Source organism: Squalius cephalus (genome assembly GCF_949319135.1).
Source record: "Squalius cephalus genome assembly, chromosome: 23".
Taxonomy (NCBI): domain Eukaryota; kingdom Metazoa; phylum Chordata; class Actinopteri; order Cypriniformes; family Leuciscidae; genus Squalius; species Squalius cephalus.
The window spans coordinates 8,032,335-8,051,219 of record NC_137144.1 but is presented as its reverse complement, the minus strand read 5'-3'; the positions used below and the strand labels follow the sequence as shown (position 1 = coordinate 8,051,219).

The 18,885-nt window shown below is 34.9% G+C and overlaps 1 protein-coding gene across 2 annotated transcripts in view; it reads right to left on the bottom strand.

Annotated features, from left to right (window-relative positions):
* Positions 1 to 246: 246 nt before the first annotated feature.
* nup160 (nucleoporin 160) overlaps positions 247 to 18,885 on the bottom strand; it is a 115,443-nt gene continuing 96,804 nt past the window's right edge. For both annotated transcript variants that reach the window (XM_079860179.1, XM_079860180.1), the window contains exons 34-35: positions 16,164 to 16,259; positions 247 to 613 (exon numbers count right to left, since the gene is read on the bottom strand). In XM_079860179.1, the coding sequence (XP_079716305.1) occupies positions 530 to 613; positions 16,164 to 16,259 (180 nt within the window). In that variant the 3' untranslated portion in view covers positions 247 to 529. The remainder of the gene's footprint in view (positions 614 to 16,163; positions 16,260 to 18,885) is intronic.

Sequence of the window (18,885 nt, the reverse complement as noted above, 5' to 3'; positions counted from 1 at the left end):
TGCTGTGGCACCTGGGTGGCCCTTTAATGAATGAATGTTGACACATGCATGTCAAATAGACAGAGCGAATTAAAGAATTAAGCAAAACCAGAAACATACTGAACAGTGACTTCAAACAGTGGTACGTACTAAATCATAATTTTTGTGTACATTTAGACCCATACATTTTTATATATTTATATTCAATGAGTGGTTTTTGCAGCTTGTTTATAAAGTAAGTTATAAAGTAAAGACATTACACATCTTAATTAAACAAAACTGTTTTATTGCATTCCTAATTTAAATCACACCAGTTAAGTCAAGAGAACAACATACAAAGTTTAAGAAGTTTTTAAGTGTCTTTATAAAAATACACATTTTATCTTATCAAGAGACTGAACTGACACACATCAAATCATTGATGGAGTTAATATGTTTTCCATACATTGTTAGCATGGGACATCAAACAACTGCACGCCACCAACAAACGTCATTTTCATCTACATTACTCATACTAAGTAAACATCTGAAAGGAAATTCTGAGCGGCGGTTAACGGGCCATAAGTCTATGTCTGCTGCTCTGATCCACCAGTCTGTGATATTCTGACAGTTTATCTTTCAGATTCTTGTACATCTGTAGACAGAGAAGCCAGAGAACATCAAGAAGCCATACATGCAGAATGTCATCATACTCTGAGATTTCAAATTAATTACATATAGTACTCAGCAGATTTTCATCAAATTGCTTACTCATCTTTAGTTGAATTTCCATTATAATTTGATGTAGTTATATTTTGTTTAGTTTTTTTCTACAGGCAAATCTCATTTGCAACCAATAAGCCAGATTGCTGGAATATTTTATTTGTATAGGATCCCAAAGAGAGTATTTATTCTAAATAGAGATGATTTTATGAGAAATCTGTTCAAACCACTCCAAAAGACCTGAATGTTTTTAGTAAAGCCTTGAATGTTTTTTAAGTACCTTTCCCAAAAAGTTAAGCCTGGACATTTTTTTTCCACAGTGAAATCACTCAGAGCTACAATTTAATCATCACTCTTTACTTTTAGTTAATAGTGTGGTTGGACAAACGCAGCCCTCTGCGGAGAACCTAGCGTTATTTACTCTAGCATGATTTTGTTGCGATTTCCTGGGAAATCCGAAATGGTGCAACTGACCCAAATGTCAACACATACACCTACTCACTCTAGGTCTGCTGTAATTTAAATGAGCTTTCATTATGTTTCAGAACAACTACATTATGTAAAATTAGTAAAATTATAAATTAGGCTACACTCAGCATAATTTATAAATCAGGGATGAAAAATTAATGTTTAATGTAATTGTAACAATTTACATTCTAACAATTTTACTAATCTGAAATGAAGCGCTTTACAGATCATTAATTTATTAAATACACTTTAATGCTTAAATATAATTCAGATGATCTCCCTTCACTTGAGTCCTGCATATGGGCACATGAACTACTAATATTTGATATAATGGTTGGAAAATGATTTACATTTGTCAGTTGCATTGCAGGGATCAATGGCTTGGACGGACTACAGATCAAATAGCTTATGTTTATTGCATAATGTTTATTGCATATATTATTTTATTTACACCTTTGATGTTTTTAAAACTTAAGTCACCTTCATCTCTGATTATGACGCATGTAATAAAACTCCATCCATTTTATCTACCTGATGGGGACACTTAATATTCAACAATATATCATTGATCTGACTGTAGTACAGTCACTGTACTGACGCTGTTTGTATGAGAACTGAACTGAGCTGGGCGATGACAATTTTTTTGTAGAGCTGCTTTATAGATGAAATTAATTTAATAATTGATGATCTTTTACAACGGAACTGAACCAACACTGAACTGACTTCAGCTGAACAACAGCCGAAATGCATAATTTTCCTGTTTATCATTGTAAAGCTGCTTGGAAATAATCTATATTGTATAAAGGTGACTTGACGTACTTAAATTTTGTTAATGCAGGTATGGTTTAGATTTTAGATCAGTCTTTATGTTAAACGGGTCAAGCACAGAATTAAATTAGTGCTGCTGTCAGATAACGAGTCAGGTGTTCTGTGTGTGCGGGTTTAACAAACAAGAACCGTGCAGAACTTTGCCCTAAACAGACAGACAGACAGACAGACAGACACACATATACCAGTGGCAGCTGCTGGTCTTTCAAAGAGGGGAAGCTCATTTTCGGCCTACATCATAAAAACTGTCCATTTATTTATACGTAAATTCTAGGGCTGTACTGTCCTAGTCGATTAGTCGATTAGTTGGTCGATACGTTCTGGTTCGACCAAAATTCTGATTGGTCGATTTTCTGCCGCGTTTATTTCATCAGTTTTGCCGCGCTGAGGCGCGCTCATTTCATCAGGTGGAAAGCACTAACTGCTAATGGGGGTGTTTTCAGAGTACCCTTGTTTCCAGAGTACCCTTGTTTCACTGTAACAGTCTGTCTTCAAAACACCCCCCTTGTTTTCACCTTTTTTGGATTAGTTCAACCCAAGAGAAAGCGTCGAGCGTAGAAGGTTTGATGCTGAATATTATTTATTTAATTCTGAGAGCGTTTAATAGTCAGTCCTCTTCTAACATGTCAACAACAAAGAAATCGACAGTGTGGCAGCATTTTGTTAAAATTGATAACAGGAAAAAGGTCGAATGCAAAGTTTGCAAGCAACAGTTTTCCACAGCTTGACGACAAACATGACATATCATCTAAAAGTGGTAAGCTCACTTGTCTGCGTTAGCTTGCCCTGTCTGTTTTGAGTAGGCTATGAACATATCAGAATTTGCATATTTCAATGTTTTAGTGTGATAACCTAACTTTTTTATTTTTTATTTGGAGCCTAATGCGCAATTGCGCTGTGCTGTTGGTTGTGTTAGTTTTGAGCCTAGGATGCTTTATTTTTCAGCTATGCACTTTATTTCGTTTCTGCTCTTGATCTGGTTTGTTTAATAAATATTATTTTTTTTATTAAAGTGGACGTGCCTTTTGTGTTTATTAAGAGTAAAAGCTTTAAGTTAATAGTCTATTTGTGTCTCAGCTGCGAAGCTGAGCTCATGTTCAGCCTCGCTCGGTGCGAGGACATGCACGGTGAAATGAGTGTCTGACAGTTATAACTTATTATTATAACATATGACAAAAATAATTGTCTAAATTATGTTGCATATTCCTCAACAGTTCTTGTGATGATATCACTAGTTGACAACATAGTACTATTTTCGGAAATCATAAGCTATGATATTGCGCAGGTGCACGTGATGCAGCGCTGTCAGAGCTGACAGACTCGAGTGTCAGACTCATTTCAGTGCAAAATAATTAGGTCAAAAACGATTTAATATACTGCAAATAGCCTACTAGTTGTTTATGTTTATTTATAATTCATTTAGGCGGACAACAAGGCTACCAAGTACTGCGCACAGAGCGCATCTAATTAATTTAACGTTTTTTTTTCTAACGGCATTTTTAGTCGATTTTAGTCGATTTTTAGTCGACAATTTCAGGACTTCAGTCGACCAAGATTTTCTTTGGTTGAGTACAGCCCTAGTAAAATCTACGTTCCTTTTCAAGAAAATGCTCTGTGACCCAGTCGTACCAACTAGGCGTCTTTTCCAGTGACTTAACCAGTGTCCTCTCAATGGCCCGCAGAGTTAAATATAATTGTATAAATGTAATAATATCCCTTGTGCATTGTTCAAATTTACTACCTTTCGTTATATTCGTGGCTGAAAACAGCCACTACTTTAAACTGCTGTAAAAATGTATCAGATAAATATTTTTTTCAATTTTTTTTGCATAAATCTATTAAATCAACCTCAGTCCTGCTCAAAAATACTAAATGTTTAAAAAAAATTCAGGATTTTAACTCTTTAATTGCCAAATTCGTAAATGATGTCACTGATTTGGGGAAAAAACACACAAAATGACTCATTTTCAATATAAAATGTGATCGTGGACTGGATTTTTTTTTACCTTTTATCACAGTCTTGGACATGTCAAAGATTAGAAACAACATTGGTTTTGAAGCATTGTTAATTTTTGTGCAGCATCAGATTTGAACTTTTTCTCCCTCATTTACTGTTCGTGGCTGTTTTTGCCCCATTGACTTCCATTATAACCACATTTTTTGATTGCAAAGCCATGACACCATATAATCATGCATTTTTGATTGTTGGTGGTTTTCCCTGTTGGGAAGAGGTAAAATTTGTAATTTTTACTGTTGATAACCAGGTGGACTCATTAACCCTTTAGATAGGCCTGTGCAAATAAAAGCTTAGTTTCTGGCTTTTACATGGAGTTATATGGAGTATAATAGCATAATAAAGTGTGTGTTTGTGCGTGTGTGTGTGTCTGTGTGTGTGAACTCACCTTGATGCGTCTGAGAAAATCAAAATATGCACCTCAGCTCTCAGAACTACATGGAGTAAACAAAAACAAAGTAAGTGTATTTATGCATCTGCTGCCTTTTGATGGTGAGAAATGCAGACTAAACAAAAACAAAGCAAGTGGATTTAAACATCTGGATCTGGGTGTATTGGGAGAAATGGCGAAGTGTAGTTTTCCACTAACGCGGAGACAACTCCCTTTCTTCAGCCTGCCAGAGGCGTGACTCCAGGGCCGACACGCTATGCCATCACAAGGCATAGTCATACATGTTTGTATGACTGTACAAACATGTATGAGTTGACGCAAGTCATGCTGACAATGAGGTCAATCATCTCCTCCGTAAAAAACAGATTGAACACGGAATCCATGTTCTGGACCCTTGCGAAGGCATAGCGCGTCGGCCCTGGAGTCACGCCTCTGGCAGGCTAAAGAAAGGGAGTTGTCTCCGCGTTGGAGGAAAACCACACTTCGCCGTTTCTCCCAATCCACCCAGATCCAGGATCCTCCGAATCCTCCTCGCCTTCAGTGGAAGCTAGAGAGGATGATGAGGGTGCCACATCCAAATCAGGATCTGACTCTCCTGAGTCTGTGGTGTCAGAGGGAGAAGACGATACATCCTGCAGCTCGCTGGAAGGGTCAGGCTGCATAATCATCTCTAAAACTTCACTACAAGTCAAGCCCTTTCTCATGTTGCTTGCTGCTCTTCTCACCATCAAATGACCAGCAGGCTTGCATGCACGCGTTTAAATCCACTTGCTTTGTTTTTGTTTAGTCTGCATTTCTCACCATCAAAAGGCAGCAGATGCATAAATACACTTACTTTGTTTTGGTTTACTCCATGTAGTTCTGAGAGCTGAGGTGCATATTTTGATTTTCTCAGACGCATCAAGGTGAGTTCACACACACACACACACTTTATTATGCTATTATACTCCATATAACTCCATGTAAAAGCCAGAAACTAAGCTTTTTTTTGCACAGGCCTATCTAAAGGGTTAATGGTGCCACCTGGTTATCAACAGTAAAAATGACAAATTTTACCTCTTCCCAACAGGGAAAACCACCAAAAATCAAAAATGCATGATTATATGGTGTCATGCCTTTGCAATCAAAAAATGTGGTTATAATGGAAGTCAATGGGGCAAAAACAGCCACGAACAGTAAATGTTAAAATCTGATGCTGCACAAAAACTAACAATGCATCAAAACCAATGTTGTTTCTAATCTTTGACATGTCCAAGACTGTGATAAAAGGTAAAAAAAAATCCAGTCCACAATCACATTTTATATTGAAAATGAGTCATTTTGTGTGTGTTTTTTCCCCAAATCAGTGACATCATTTACGAATTTGGCAATTATAGAGTTAAAATCCTGATTTTTTTTAAAAAACATTTAGTATTTTTGAGCAGGACTGAGGTTGATTAATAGATTTATGCAAAAAAAATTGAAAAAAATATTTATCTGATACGTTTTTACAGCAGTTTAAAGTAGTGGCTGTTTTCAGCCACGAACATAACGAAAGGGTAGTAAATTTGCCCACAGTGTACTGTTGAGTTTTTGAAAATTTTTAAAGCATTTTCCCAAAATATGTGTCAAAATAAGATAAAAATAATGATTCCATTTGCTGAAACACAGAAAAAGTTATGGCCAAATTTAGACTCAAAAATACACACAAAAAAAAAAAAAAAAAAAAAATTATATATATATATATATATATATATATATATATATATATATATATATATATATATATATATATATATATATATATATATATATATATATATATATATATATATATGGGCAATTCTTAGACTACGGGCACTTTCATGTCCTTTGATCATATTTGATAAAAAACATTTAATTTTGAAAAATTAACACTTTCATAGTTAAATTTACAATGAAAGTACTTTAGGAAATTTTTACCGGTAGTCTACGATGATTTTTTCACCTTTTTAAACATCATTATACATGCAAATATTGCTGTTTTGTGCTTGTCCCACACCCAGACTTTTGATCTTTAATAATGAAAAAGAAGTGTAAAAAAATTATTTATCTTTTTTTTTTTTTATTATGACTGAATAAAGTTTCAGTAAAAGAATCAAAACATAATTGAGGTATTTAAGGTCAGACAACTATTAATGTGATTTTATATACAAAATATAGTTGTCCCATAGTATTGCCGTCATTTCCACCACAACGCTGTAATGTCCCTTTAAAAAGTTTTTTTGAAAGATTGTTTGGGTAGTTTCTATGGAGATGAACAATGACATCACAGCACATGTCTGACATGGAGGAGATTTTAAATTTCTTCAGCAACTTGGAGAAGAAAACTCAAGGTAAATGTTGCTTAAAATGAAAATATTTTTATTGTATGTCATTTCCAAACATGGCGTAACAATAAATGAGTTTGTAAATAAATTGATTTTTTAACACAAATAGATGTATTTTGCATGCATGCAATGCTAACTACCAATTCATAGCTAATATGTAATACTAGCTTGGATTTTTTTTTACAAAATACTGTAGGATTATCATTTCCACCACCGTCATTTCCACCACATTACCTTCTTGGGTGGAAATGACAAAGGTGAGGTGGAAATGACATTTATGCTTACAAGGTGGAATTCTTAGATTGAGTGGCTACATATGGATATTTTATTTATTGAAATGTACAACACTAATGTATTTATTCAAATATATATTTGTTTAAATGCCTTTTCATCTATTTTTAAGATGCTGCGGAGGTCAACTGGATAAAGGTCTCACTATTTGTGGTTGAAGTTGTTTACAGTAAGACTGTAACTGTTCATCTGGTTATGGAACCAAACAGACTAATGACTAATGATTTGTTAAATGGGTTTCAAATAAATGTTTTCTGTTTTTCTACATGGACGTCCATTCATTGTCATTTCCACAACACCCAGTCATTTCCACCACCTCATAACTTTTAAAAAAATATGTACAAAATTCTAATCACTCATTAAAAAATTCTGCATAGTTTATGGGATAATGTTCCACTTAATGTAATAACACAAGTAGTTATTTTTCTGAAATGTATCTAACCAATGCAATATTATATTTCAGGTTGTGGTGGATGTAAGCTTTGTGTTTGGGCCTCATGACAATTAATTTACTTAATCCACAAATCTATGGTAATTGCAATATAGGTATAAATTGGTAAAACTATGTGTGGAAGTGGTTTTACACTTAAGAAATTATGTATATCATAAGAATTTTAAATAATAATCAAATATTTGCATGTGATGGAAATGACATTTGTTCAGTGCGGATCGGAAAATATGTCAAAAAACACCAATTTGTCTTATAATGTAAGTGCGTTCTCTTATGGATCATTAAACTAGACTAGTTATATTTAACTGTTAGACTGTGACAATTTTGATTTGAACACTTTTTTTTACATCAAGTTCACAAGGCCAAAAGTGCCCGTAGTTGAAGAACCACCCATATATATATACACATATACACATACATACATATATATACATATATATATATATATATATATATATACATACATATATATATATATATATACATATATATATATATATATTAGAGGTGGGCATAGATTAATTTTTTTAATCTAGATTAATTTTGAAATGAATCTAGATTAATCTAGATTAAAATGGCTCATTTGAATTCTGCCGAAGGCATTCAGAATGTGTGCTACCCAAATAATGACTATAAAAGTAAGTCTTTGAGAACGTGTTTCTCAAGCCAGGTGGCGCATTAGACCAGGGGCCGGTTTCACAAAGATAGACTTTGACTATGGCTTAGATATAGTAGGTAGTCAGACTTCAGATAGACATCTAAATCAGACCGTTGCACAAAGCACTTAAGACTCTGACTATCTTAAGTAGGACTACACTGCAATGCATTCTGGGTAAAATAAGACACTTTTCAAAACAAAAAACATGGCGGATCGAGTAAGCGCACTCAACCGCTCAGTGCAGTTTACCCCAGCAGAAAATATGTGTTTGTTGGAGGAGTATAAATGACGGCGTATGTTTTTATGTTTCCACTGTTCGATCGCGCCCGTGCCTCTCTCTCTCTGACACACACACACACACACACACACACTTCAGCATTGCAATCTTGACATCGCAGCCTGTTATTATGCAGCATTCACACCAAACGCGAATAGAGCGTCAAATTCGCGTCTAGTTCGACGCTTGAACATTTTGAATCCATTTGCGCGTCCAAGGCGAATAGGACGCGCGTATAAAGCGAGCGTTTGAAGCGAAATAGACGGGCGTTCAGAGCTATGACTCCACTATGACTCTACTAGCAGCTACCCCCAGTTGCGTGAGCGGTGTATTGCATTTCACGCGTCGCCCGTGACGCTTGCGTCCACTGCTCAGACTATGAAAGGGAGCGCGTCGATCGTTGCTCGCGTTGACTATGTAACGGCCCTAACAGTTACAAGGACATTTTACTTGGGAATGTAATAACTGGAAGAAATGTTTAAATTATGAGCCATTTTCCCTTTTCTTTTGGCAGTTTGTAACTGATTGTTACTGCTGGTTGCCAAGGTAACAGAGTCTTAGACCTAAGTTAGCCTGGGGGTAAGGTGTCTAATTTTTTTGGTCTAAATTAAGTCAGTCTTTATTTTTGTGAAACAGTCTAACTTGCATTAGACTAGTCTATGAGCAAATTTTAGACTTGTCTAACACTATAGACTGGTCTAAAATAGCTTTGTGAAACCGGCCCCTGGGGCTCATCTCCTGTTTCCAAAATGCATCACAAACTGCTTGAGAAAGCTGTTCTACTCATAGACTGTAAAAGGTTACTACTGAACTGTTAGGTACACTACTGTACTGTTAGGTACTGTACTGTACATTAGGTAGGCCTATGTTATTATCAACTACTATAGGCAATCAATTAGGGATGGGCGATATGGCCTAAAATCCATATTGTGATATACATTGCAGCCTCTTGCGATAACGATATTAAAATAAAACCATTTCAGAACAGGTTACACAGACCCTGCTAAACAACTGCAATTTTTTTTTTTTTTTTTTTTGAAAGGGTGTATGTAGTTTTGAGAACATATATTGTGCAAAACTGTAAGTATACAACATAATTTTGCAGATAAATAAAATGTAAGTACACTAGCTGCAGAGACTTAAGTAGGTCTAATGTTTATTATGGCTTGGAGCTTATGAAACCCCAAATTTAAAATTAGAATATTGTCTAACTGATGTCTTTTCAGTTAAAAAGAAACAACAACGATTCTTAAAATCGGGCGCTTTTAATAAAAAGAGATTATGTGCTACACCACTCACTAAGATATATTGGGAATAATACGCGCGCGCTGGTATTCAGTGATATGTTTCGTTTTGAATTTGAGGTGGTAGAACGGATTAGTCGTGTGTTAACTTACCGAACTGTTACCCCACACAGTCTACGTCGGACGGCTTAAATCCGAACAAGGTCCAAATAAGGGTTGCACCGATCTTTTTCACCAGCTTTCACTTTCAGCCGTGTTTACTTAAGATGACGACGAATATGATGCGTTGCAGCCGGGTGTTCCTCGCGGCCGCGGGTAGATTGCGTCATCATAGCTTGTGTAGCTTGAGCCAGCTCCCAACGCTCCCAACCCAACTTGGAGAATAGATTAACGGCGATATTTTTTTTATCGTGTGATAAGAGTCTCGCGTTAACGCCGATAACGGCCCACCACTAATATATATATATATATATACACACACACACACACACACATACACATATACATATATACATATACATATATATATACACTGCTCAAAAAAATTAAAGGAACACTTTGAAAACACATCAGATCTCAATGGGGAAAAATATCATGCTGGATATCTATACTAATATGGCCTGGGTAATGTGTTATGAACGAAAGGATGCCACATCGTTTGATGGAAATGAAAATGATCAACCTACAGAGGATTGAATTCAAAGACACCCCGGAAATCTAAGTGAAAAAATGATGCAGCAGGCTGGTCAATTTTGCTGAAATTTCATTGCAGCAACTCAGAATGGTACTCAGTAGTTTGTATGGCCCCCACATGCTTGTATGCATGCCTGACAACGTCGGGGCATGCTCCTAATGAGACGACGGATGGTGTCCTGGGGTATTTCCTCCCAGATCTGGACCAGCGCATCACTGAGCTCCTGGACAGTCTGAGGTGCAACCAGGTGATGTCAGATGGACCGAAACACAATGTCCCAGAGGTGTTCTACTGGATGTAGGTCAGGTGAGCGTGGTGGCCCTTCAATGGTATCATTCCTTCATCCTCCAGGAACTGCCTGCATGCTCTCGCCACATGAGGCCGGGCATTGTTGTGCACCAGGAGGAACCCAGGACCCACTGCACCAGCATAGGGTCTGACAATGGATCCAAGGATTTCATCCCAATACCTAATGGCAGTCAGGGTGCCATTGTCTAGCCTGCAGAGGTCTGTGTGTCCCTCCATGGATATGCCTCCCCAGACCATCACTGACCCACCACCAAACCGGTCATGCTGAACGATGTTACAGGTAGCATAACATTCTCCACGGCTTCTCCAGACCCTTTCCTGTCTGTCACGTGCTCAGGGTGAACCTGCTCTCATTTGTGAATACCACAGGGCACCAGTGGCGGACCTGCCAATTCTGGTGTTTAATGGGAAATGCCAATCGAGCTCCCTGGTGCTGGGCAGTGAGCACAGGGCCCACTAGAGGACGTTGGGCCCTCAGACCACCCTCATGAAGTCTGTTTCTGATTGTTTGGTCAGAGACATTCACACCAGTGGCCTGCTGGAGGTCATTTTGTAGGGCTCTGGCAGTGCTCATCATGTTCCTCCACGCAAAAAGGAGCAGATACCGGTCCTGCTGATGGGTTAAGGACCTTCTACGGCCCTATCCAGCTCTCCTAGAGTAGCTGTCTGTCTTCCTGGAATCTCCTCCATGCTCTTGAGACTGTGCTGGGAGACACAGCAAACCTTCTGGCAATGGCACGTATTGATGAGCCATCCTGAAGGAGCTAGCTGGACTGCCTGCGCAACCTCTGTAGGGTCCAGGTATCGCCTCATGCTACCAGTAGTGACACTGACCCTAGCCAAATGCAAAACTGGTGAAAAACAGTCCGAAAAGATGAGTAGGGAAAAAATGTCAGTGGCCTCCACCTGTAAAACCATTCCTGTTTTGGGGGTTGTCTCACTGTTGCCCATCTAGTGCACCTGCTGTTAATGTCATTAACACTAAAGCAGCTGAAACTGATTACCAACCCCCTCTGTTACTTAACTGACCAGATCAATATCCCAGGAGTTTAACTGACTTGATGCTATTCTCTGATTAAAAAGTGTTCCCTTTATTTTTTTGAGCAGTGTATATATATATATATATATATATATATATATATATATATATATATATATATATATATATATATATATATATATATATATATATAGCAGCAGCACCCTTTTTTTGCCTCGTTTTAAAGACTTCCTGTTGCGGCTGCTATTGAAAAGGCCGAAAATATGCCGTCCTGCCCCTCCGTGTTCGGCGATCAGGTTTCATTCTCGCGCAGCTTGTTTAGTAACTTCACGAACGGGTCTTTTCCGTTCCGTGTGTGTGTGGCGTGTGTGTGCATGTTCCGCTCCGTGTTTGCGCTGCGCGTTCTGCTCTGTCCTTAACGGCCTAAACGCTCCAATCATGTACCGATCACGCACTGGCAAAACAAAGTCTGCTCAAATAACGTGAAATTTCTCAGAAGTAGACTTCTGTTTGCTGAGCTGGTATAGCCATGCTGGGGAACAATGGTCTGGTAATAATAGCTTTGTATGATGACTATACTTTATTTTGATAATTAGTCAAAAAATAAATGTGTTAAATCTGAGTATGTTGCATAGAACTGAATGAAGAATAATATATTGATATATTGATGTTTAATATTTTAATATAGGGCTATTTTCTGTCCAATTTTTGTGTGTTGTTTAATTTAATTAGTGATTCTACGTTTAAATATTGATGATTACAAGTTTGGGGGAAATGCGATTAATTACAGCAAATTGTGCGATTAATTAGTTCTTTTTAAATTTTTTTTAAAATCGATTCCCAGCCCTAATAAACATATACATACATAAATATATAAATAAATATATAAATATATAAATAAATATATAAATAAATAAATAAATATATAAATAAATATATAAATAAATATATATATATATATATATATAAATAAATATATATAAATATATAAATAAATATATAAATAAATAAATATATAAATAATAAATATATAAATAAATATATAAATACCGGTATATAAATAAATAAATATATATATATATATATATATATATATATATATATATATATATATATATATATATATATATATATATAAATATATATATAAATATATATATATATATATATATATATATATATATATATATATATATATATATATATATATATAATAAATATATAAATAAATAAAATATATAAATTTATATATTTCTATAAATAAATAAATAAAATATATAAATTTATATATTTCTATAAATAAAAATAAAAATATATAAATAAATATATAAATATATAAATTAATATATAAATATATAAATAATAAATATATATAAATATATAAATAAATATATAAATATATAAATAAATATATAAATATATAAATAAATATATATAAATAAAATACATAAATAAATATATATATATAAATAAATATATAAATATATATATAAATATTTATATATAAATAAATAAATAAATAAATAAATAAATATACATATATAAATAATAAATATATAAATAAATAAATAAATATATATATAAATCAATATATAAATAAATATATAAATATATATATAAATAAATCAATATATAAATATATATATAAATAAATATATAAATATATAAATATATATAAATATATATATATATATATATATATATATATATATATATATATATATATATATATATATATATATATATATATATATATATATATATAATAAATATATAAATAAATAAATATATATATAGGCTTGGGCGGTATTCGAATTTTGATACCGTCAAACCTCCTCCCTATTTTACCGGGGTAAACGGTATTACCGTGACTAATTAAAAATTATGACATAATGGGCTCAGACGGCATCACCAAACTGTTGGCTTGTGCCTACACCGTTCAGAAACTGAATGCCAGATTGGGAAAAAAACAAACAAAAAAAAACAAAAACAAATCAAGCCGAGTCCGGCCGACGGCATTAACTGTTATTATGAGCCCGAGCCCACCATTATTCAACATAATATCTGTGTGCGTGCAACAAGCAAGAAGTGCCTTTGTAATCCGGTGACGCGTGTCCATTGATTTTTATTAATAAAACTTTTCTGCAAAGATGGAAGTTGACGATCGCCATCTCTGTAGTGAACGCGCCTATAGAGAGAAATGCACATCATTGATTAATCAGACTATATTTCTTTTCGTTTTGAAATGTTTCATTTAAAGAAATTGACGATCGCCATCTCCATAGTGAACGATAGAGAGAAATGCACATCATGGATTACAGAGAGTAGGCTAGTTTATTTCTTTTCGTTTTGTATGGTTTCGTTTACTGAAATTGATGATCGCATCTCCGTATGAACGCGCCTAGAGAGAAATGCACATCATGGATTAAATAATCAGAGTGGCCTTTTTCTTTTCGTTTTGAATTGTTTCGTTTAAAGAAATTGACGATAGCCATCTTCTGTGAACGCTATAGAGAGAAATGCACATCATGGATTAATCAGAGTAGGCTACCGTATATTTCTTTTCGTTTTGAATTGTTTTGTTTAAAGAAATTGACGATCGCCATCTCCGAGTTTCGGTTAATTTATGAGATTTCAATGCCAGCGCCCATCATGTCATGATTATATTAAATCCAGGCAATTGATTGATGAAAAATGTATTAAAATTAAGATACAATTTATACAAAACAAAATTCGTTTTAAAGAGACCTTTTACAAAACGAAATTTATTGAAGTAGTCAAATCGTCTGACTCCCGATGCATCCTATCTTATTTGTGCTGTTCACTTTTCATAATCAACAAAGATGGAAAAAATAACATTATAATATTTTAACAAATACGAAACTTAATGCGCTTATTTAATGAACTCGAGAACAAAATGCATCCTGGCAGCAGTTGTTTCGGAGATGCGACATTAGGTTAGAGGTGTTTACATCTCTCGCGGTCACCTTTTTATGGCACAATTTACAAATTGCCTCGTCAGTATTTACCGCCTCTCCCTTCTCATTCGGTTGGAACCAGAAATATTGCCAAACTTCAACAACACATAAGCATTTTTTAGGCAATAAATAAATTATATATATTATAGGCTATATAAGTGCCGGTAATGACGGTATTGAAACTGATACCGGTGCTATTTTAAGATCCCGCGGTATCCGATATTACCGTAATACCACCCAACCCTAATATATATATATATATATATATATATACACACATACACATACATGCATACATATATTTACACACATACACATACATACATACATATATACATATACACACACACACACACATATAAATAAATATGTGTATATTAGAGGTGCATAAAACTGACGTCTCGGTTCGGTTTGGTACGGCGAACTTGTGTCTCCATCTTTAAATGAATTAAGCTTTAAATTAAAAGTTTCTTTAGAATACTAAAGGTTAACAACAGGGCCCAAACTATTAGCCCAAATTCAGTTATTTTTTATATATAATAATCAACTCATAACATTTTTATGCAAACTGCAGGTAGTTTTTGCATTAACTTCTAAATTTAATTATATGTTTTTACTCCAATTCGTTGCTGAAATATAATCATTTACACATTGGCTGTCATTTTCATGACAGATATTTTAAATAGTGAAGACATCACAACAGGTTAAGTAAAATATAATTAACATAATAGGCTAATATAGTGCATATACTGACTAACAAGCTGTGGACACTGAATGACTTGCCTGAGGCTCTACATGGGATATTGTTACAAGCTGTTTTACTAGATGTCTTTCCACCGTTGAAACACTGAGCGATTACATGAGAGCTAAAACGTTTTGGTAAGTTGTACTGTATCTTTCAACATACCTTCAGATGTTCATTCATGTTTATTAGGAAGAGAGGATCGTGTTCACGCGCACTGCTGTTTAAACTGAGGCGCCTATATAGTGTTCTGTCATGCCACATTAAAGACCGTCAAAACGGCATTTATCGTTTGAATTGTGATAAAATAGACAATTTTAAAAATGACACTGTTTCTTATCGAAAGTAACAAAACACAAAGCTTATTGTGATTATTGGTGGTTAGGCTACAACGCTGTATTTGTCTTGTACACACAAAACATGAAAATTTGCGGGACGAATACGTTTATGGTTACACCCTTAATTACTATTTAATCAAATGTCAAGGAAGAAAAATTAGTTTTGTGACATAAGGTAAATTGAGGTCAACCTCAACAACAGGCCAGGACTGACCGGGGCAGGAAGCGTTCGGTACAACATGAGAGTATTGCGATACATACTGTGCGTGGTACATCACGGTTTTTCTGTTTGGTTTGAATACAGTTACACCCCTATTGTATATAAAATTTTTGTGATTTTATATTTATTCCATCATTTCTGAATCCCTTACTAACCCATCTAAAATAGTTTCTAAACAAACAAGAAATTAACATCTCAGACATTGATAATTGCAAGTGAACAATGTTTCACCTTTTCATTGATCTGACTTTCACTGAGGCTTCGTAAGAGCTGGTCGATAGATGTATAAGGCAGCCACACCAGAGATGCTGTAGCTGAAAGCGGCCGCTGTGAGGAAATCAAAAGACAATAATAAATACAATATAAACATTACTGTGCTAAAGTTAATCACAGAGATGTTTGACAAATTTCCAAACATTCCTTTTGCAAAGAATGCAATAATCCAGTGAGATATATATACACATGAGAACTGCATTTCATAAGTTTTTGCTGGTCTCTTGAGTTAATGCAGGGTTTATCAAACCATTCCTAAAAGCCCCAAACACCGTAAAATCCGCTCGGGATGTAACAAATACCGTTTCTGTGTTCGATCCTCTACTATTCCCAATTGAGAATACTCTCTCAACTGCACTATTTATTTATAGTAAAAAAAAAAATGAAGCTAAGCTTTTAGTATCCCATACATCAATATTTGAATGATTCATAAAAGACAATCGCTGTCTGACCGTCTGCGATATTTTTTAAATGTCGTTTTAAAAACGATTGCGAAATGACGTGTTTCCATTAACCGATGCTATGCGGCTAAGTCATTCCAAATATCATGGCAATGGATGTTAGTAGGTTTAAGTACATCGCAGCCACTGCACTAGCCATTATTTTTAGTTTTTTTACGATTGCTATGACAGATTTTTCAATACATTTAACAATTTTCCAAAACTCTTAACACAGTTAGCACTACATCCGTCTGTGTAAGCTATACTATTAACACATTTCTTGTTGCTTTAACACAAAATGCATACAGTTAACACAAATTTAAAATGCTTGAACTTCTTTTGCACACAAGCTCAAACAAGACCAAAACAATGGATTTTTACTGCCAAATTTACCAATGCTTTAACACTGTATGTCAGAACAGATAACACCATGTTCTAAACCTAACCTTACAGGCTAAAGTCAAGGTAAACAGCTGCTTATATTGTGAACTGAAACACAAATATATCCCCTGTATTTTATTCTATTCTTACTGAGAAACAGCTGATTGAATTATGCAAATAATTAGAAGATGACTCTTTTTTTATTTTTTTTTATTCTGGTGCCTTTTCTGTTCGTATATTTTGTATTTTCACATTATTCCATTGCTAGTGAGAAACAGCTGATTGAAGTTATGCAAATATGGGACAATGTGGCATTCCACCATTCCCATCTATAGTCACAGCCTGGTTTGACGCCCATCAGAGGATGATGTCCATTTTCCTTGCCCCTTACTTCCCTTTCCTCAACCCCATTGAGGAGTTTTCTCAGCCTGGAGATGAAAGGTTTTTGACCATAGTCCACAGGACCAAACGTCCCTCCTATATGCAAAAGATGCTGCATACCAAACATCACAGCTGAACACTGCCAGGGGTGGATAAGGCATGTTACTGTAAAAGATTCTTCCCAAGATGCCTTGCCAGGGAAGATATCATGTGTGATGTGGATGAGAACATGTGGACAAATGCAGAAGACCGGGCAGATTAGAAGATGGCCTTTTCTGTTTGTATATTTTGTATTTTCAAATACAGTAATACTGTAAATGGCAGCTATATTGCATATTTTTGTTATCTTGCAGAAATGTCCTGTTGCAAATAAAGCCGTTACTGCAGCAATTCTGTGTCTGTCTTCTTTTTTCATAAACCATACATTCTATAAAGCTACTCTAAGAAGGGTCATTTATTTTGTTGTATTGAATTTCTGCTGCAAAAAAAACCAAGTAATAAAAACTCAGTGAGTGTTTTAGCGCAATTTTCTCACCTCATGGGATCACAACACTAAGAGATAGTAAATCTTTTCCTGGATTTTTTTTTGTGCGTTCCCGAGATTAGACCTTCCTTAACATAATGCCGAAAACCCGAAGTCTCTAGGTGGTCTGGTTGAGGAGTAGATAGAAGTGCAAGATTGGTGCGCACAGACGCACAGAACAGAAATCATGAGTTAACAATCGCAATTTGTCCGGTGGAAAATTGCGCTAAAAAACAATAACAAAATGCATGCATTTACATTACAAACAAAACAAAAATGTTGAGAGACTTAAAAAAAAAAAACTGCAGTGCAAAACACAATCTATGATCAATACAATATACTGTCTGTTGTATAAGGGCAGACCTGACACATATAAAATAATGCAGTTTCTGTAATTTCAGCTGATGATAGTGTTTTTTTGTCATTGTGTTATGATTGACTAAATGTTCCTGTTGGAAGAGAACATGTGTTAGTGTTTTGAATAATTATTTGATTTTGAAACATGTTTGCAGTGTTTTGGTAGACAGTGTATTGTGTTAGTGTATTATTGTATTTTGAAAATTAGTTTTGGAGTTTAGTTTACAATGTGTGATTTTGAGCATGAAATTAACCGTTTTGCCAATTGTGTGTTTTATGTGTGTTGGTGCGTTCAGAGTTTAGGAAACTTGTTAAATGTATTGAAAAAACTGTCATAGCGATTGTAAAAAACTGTAATCAAATGACACGTAGGCATGTTATAATGGCAAGGAAAGCACCTTATACTCGTGAGCGGCCACGTGTGAAGTGTTTCTGGGTGTTTCTCCCTCATATCTGCTTTAAAGTCTTAAATTGTGGCATTTTTGTTGTTTAAAATCCAGTATTCCCGTAATTCATTTGTCTTTTTTGTCTTCTGTCCAAACATACTGCGCACTCTTTAAAGAATGATCGACTTTTACGCACGCCAGGTGACCTGTAA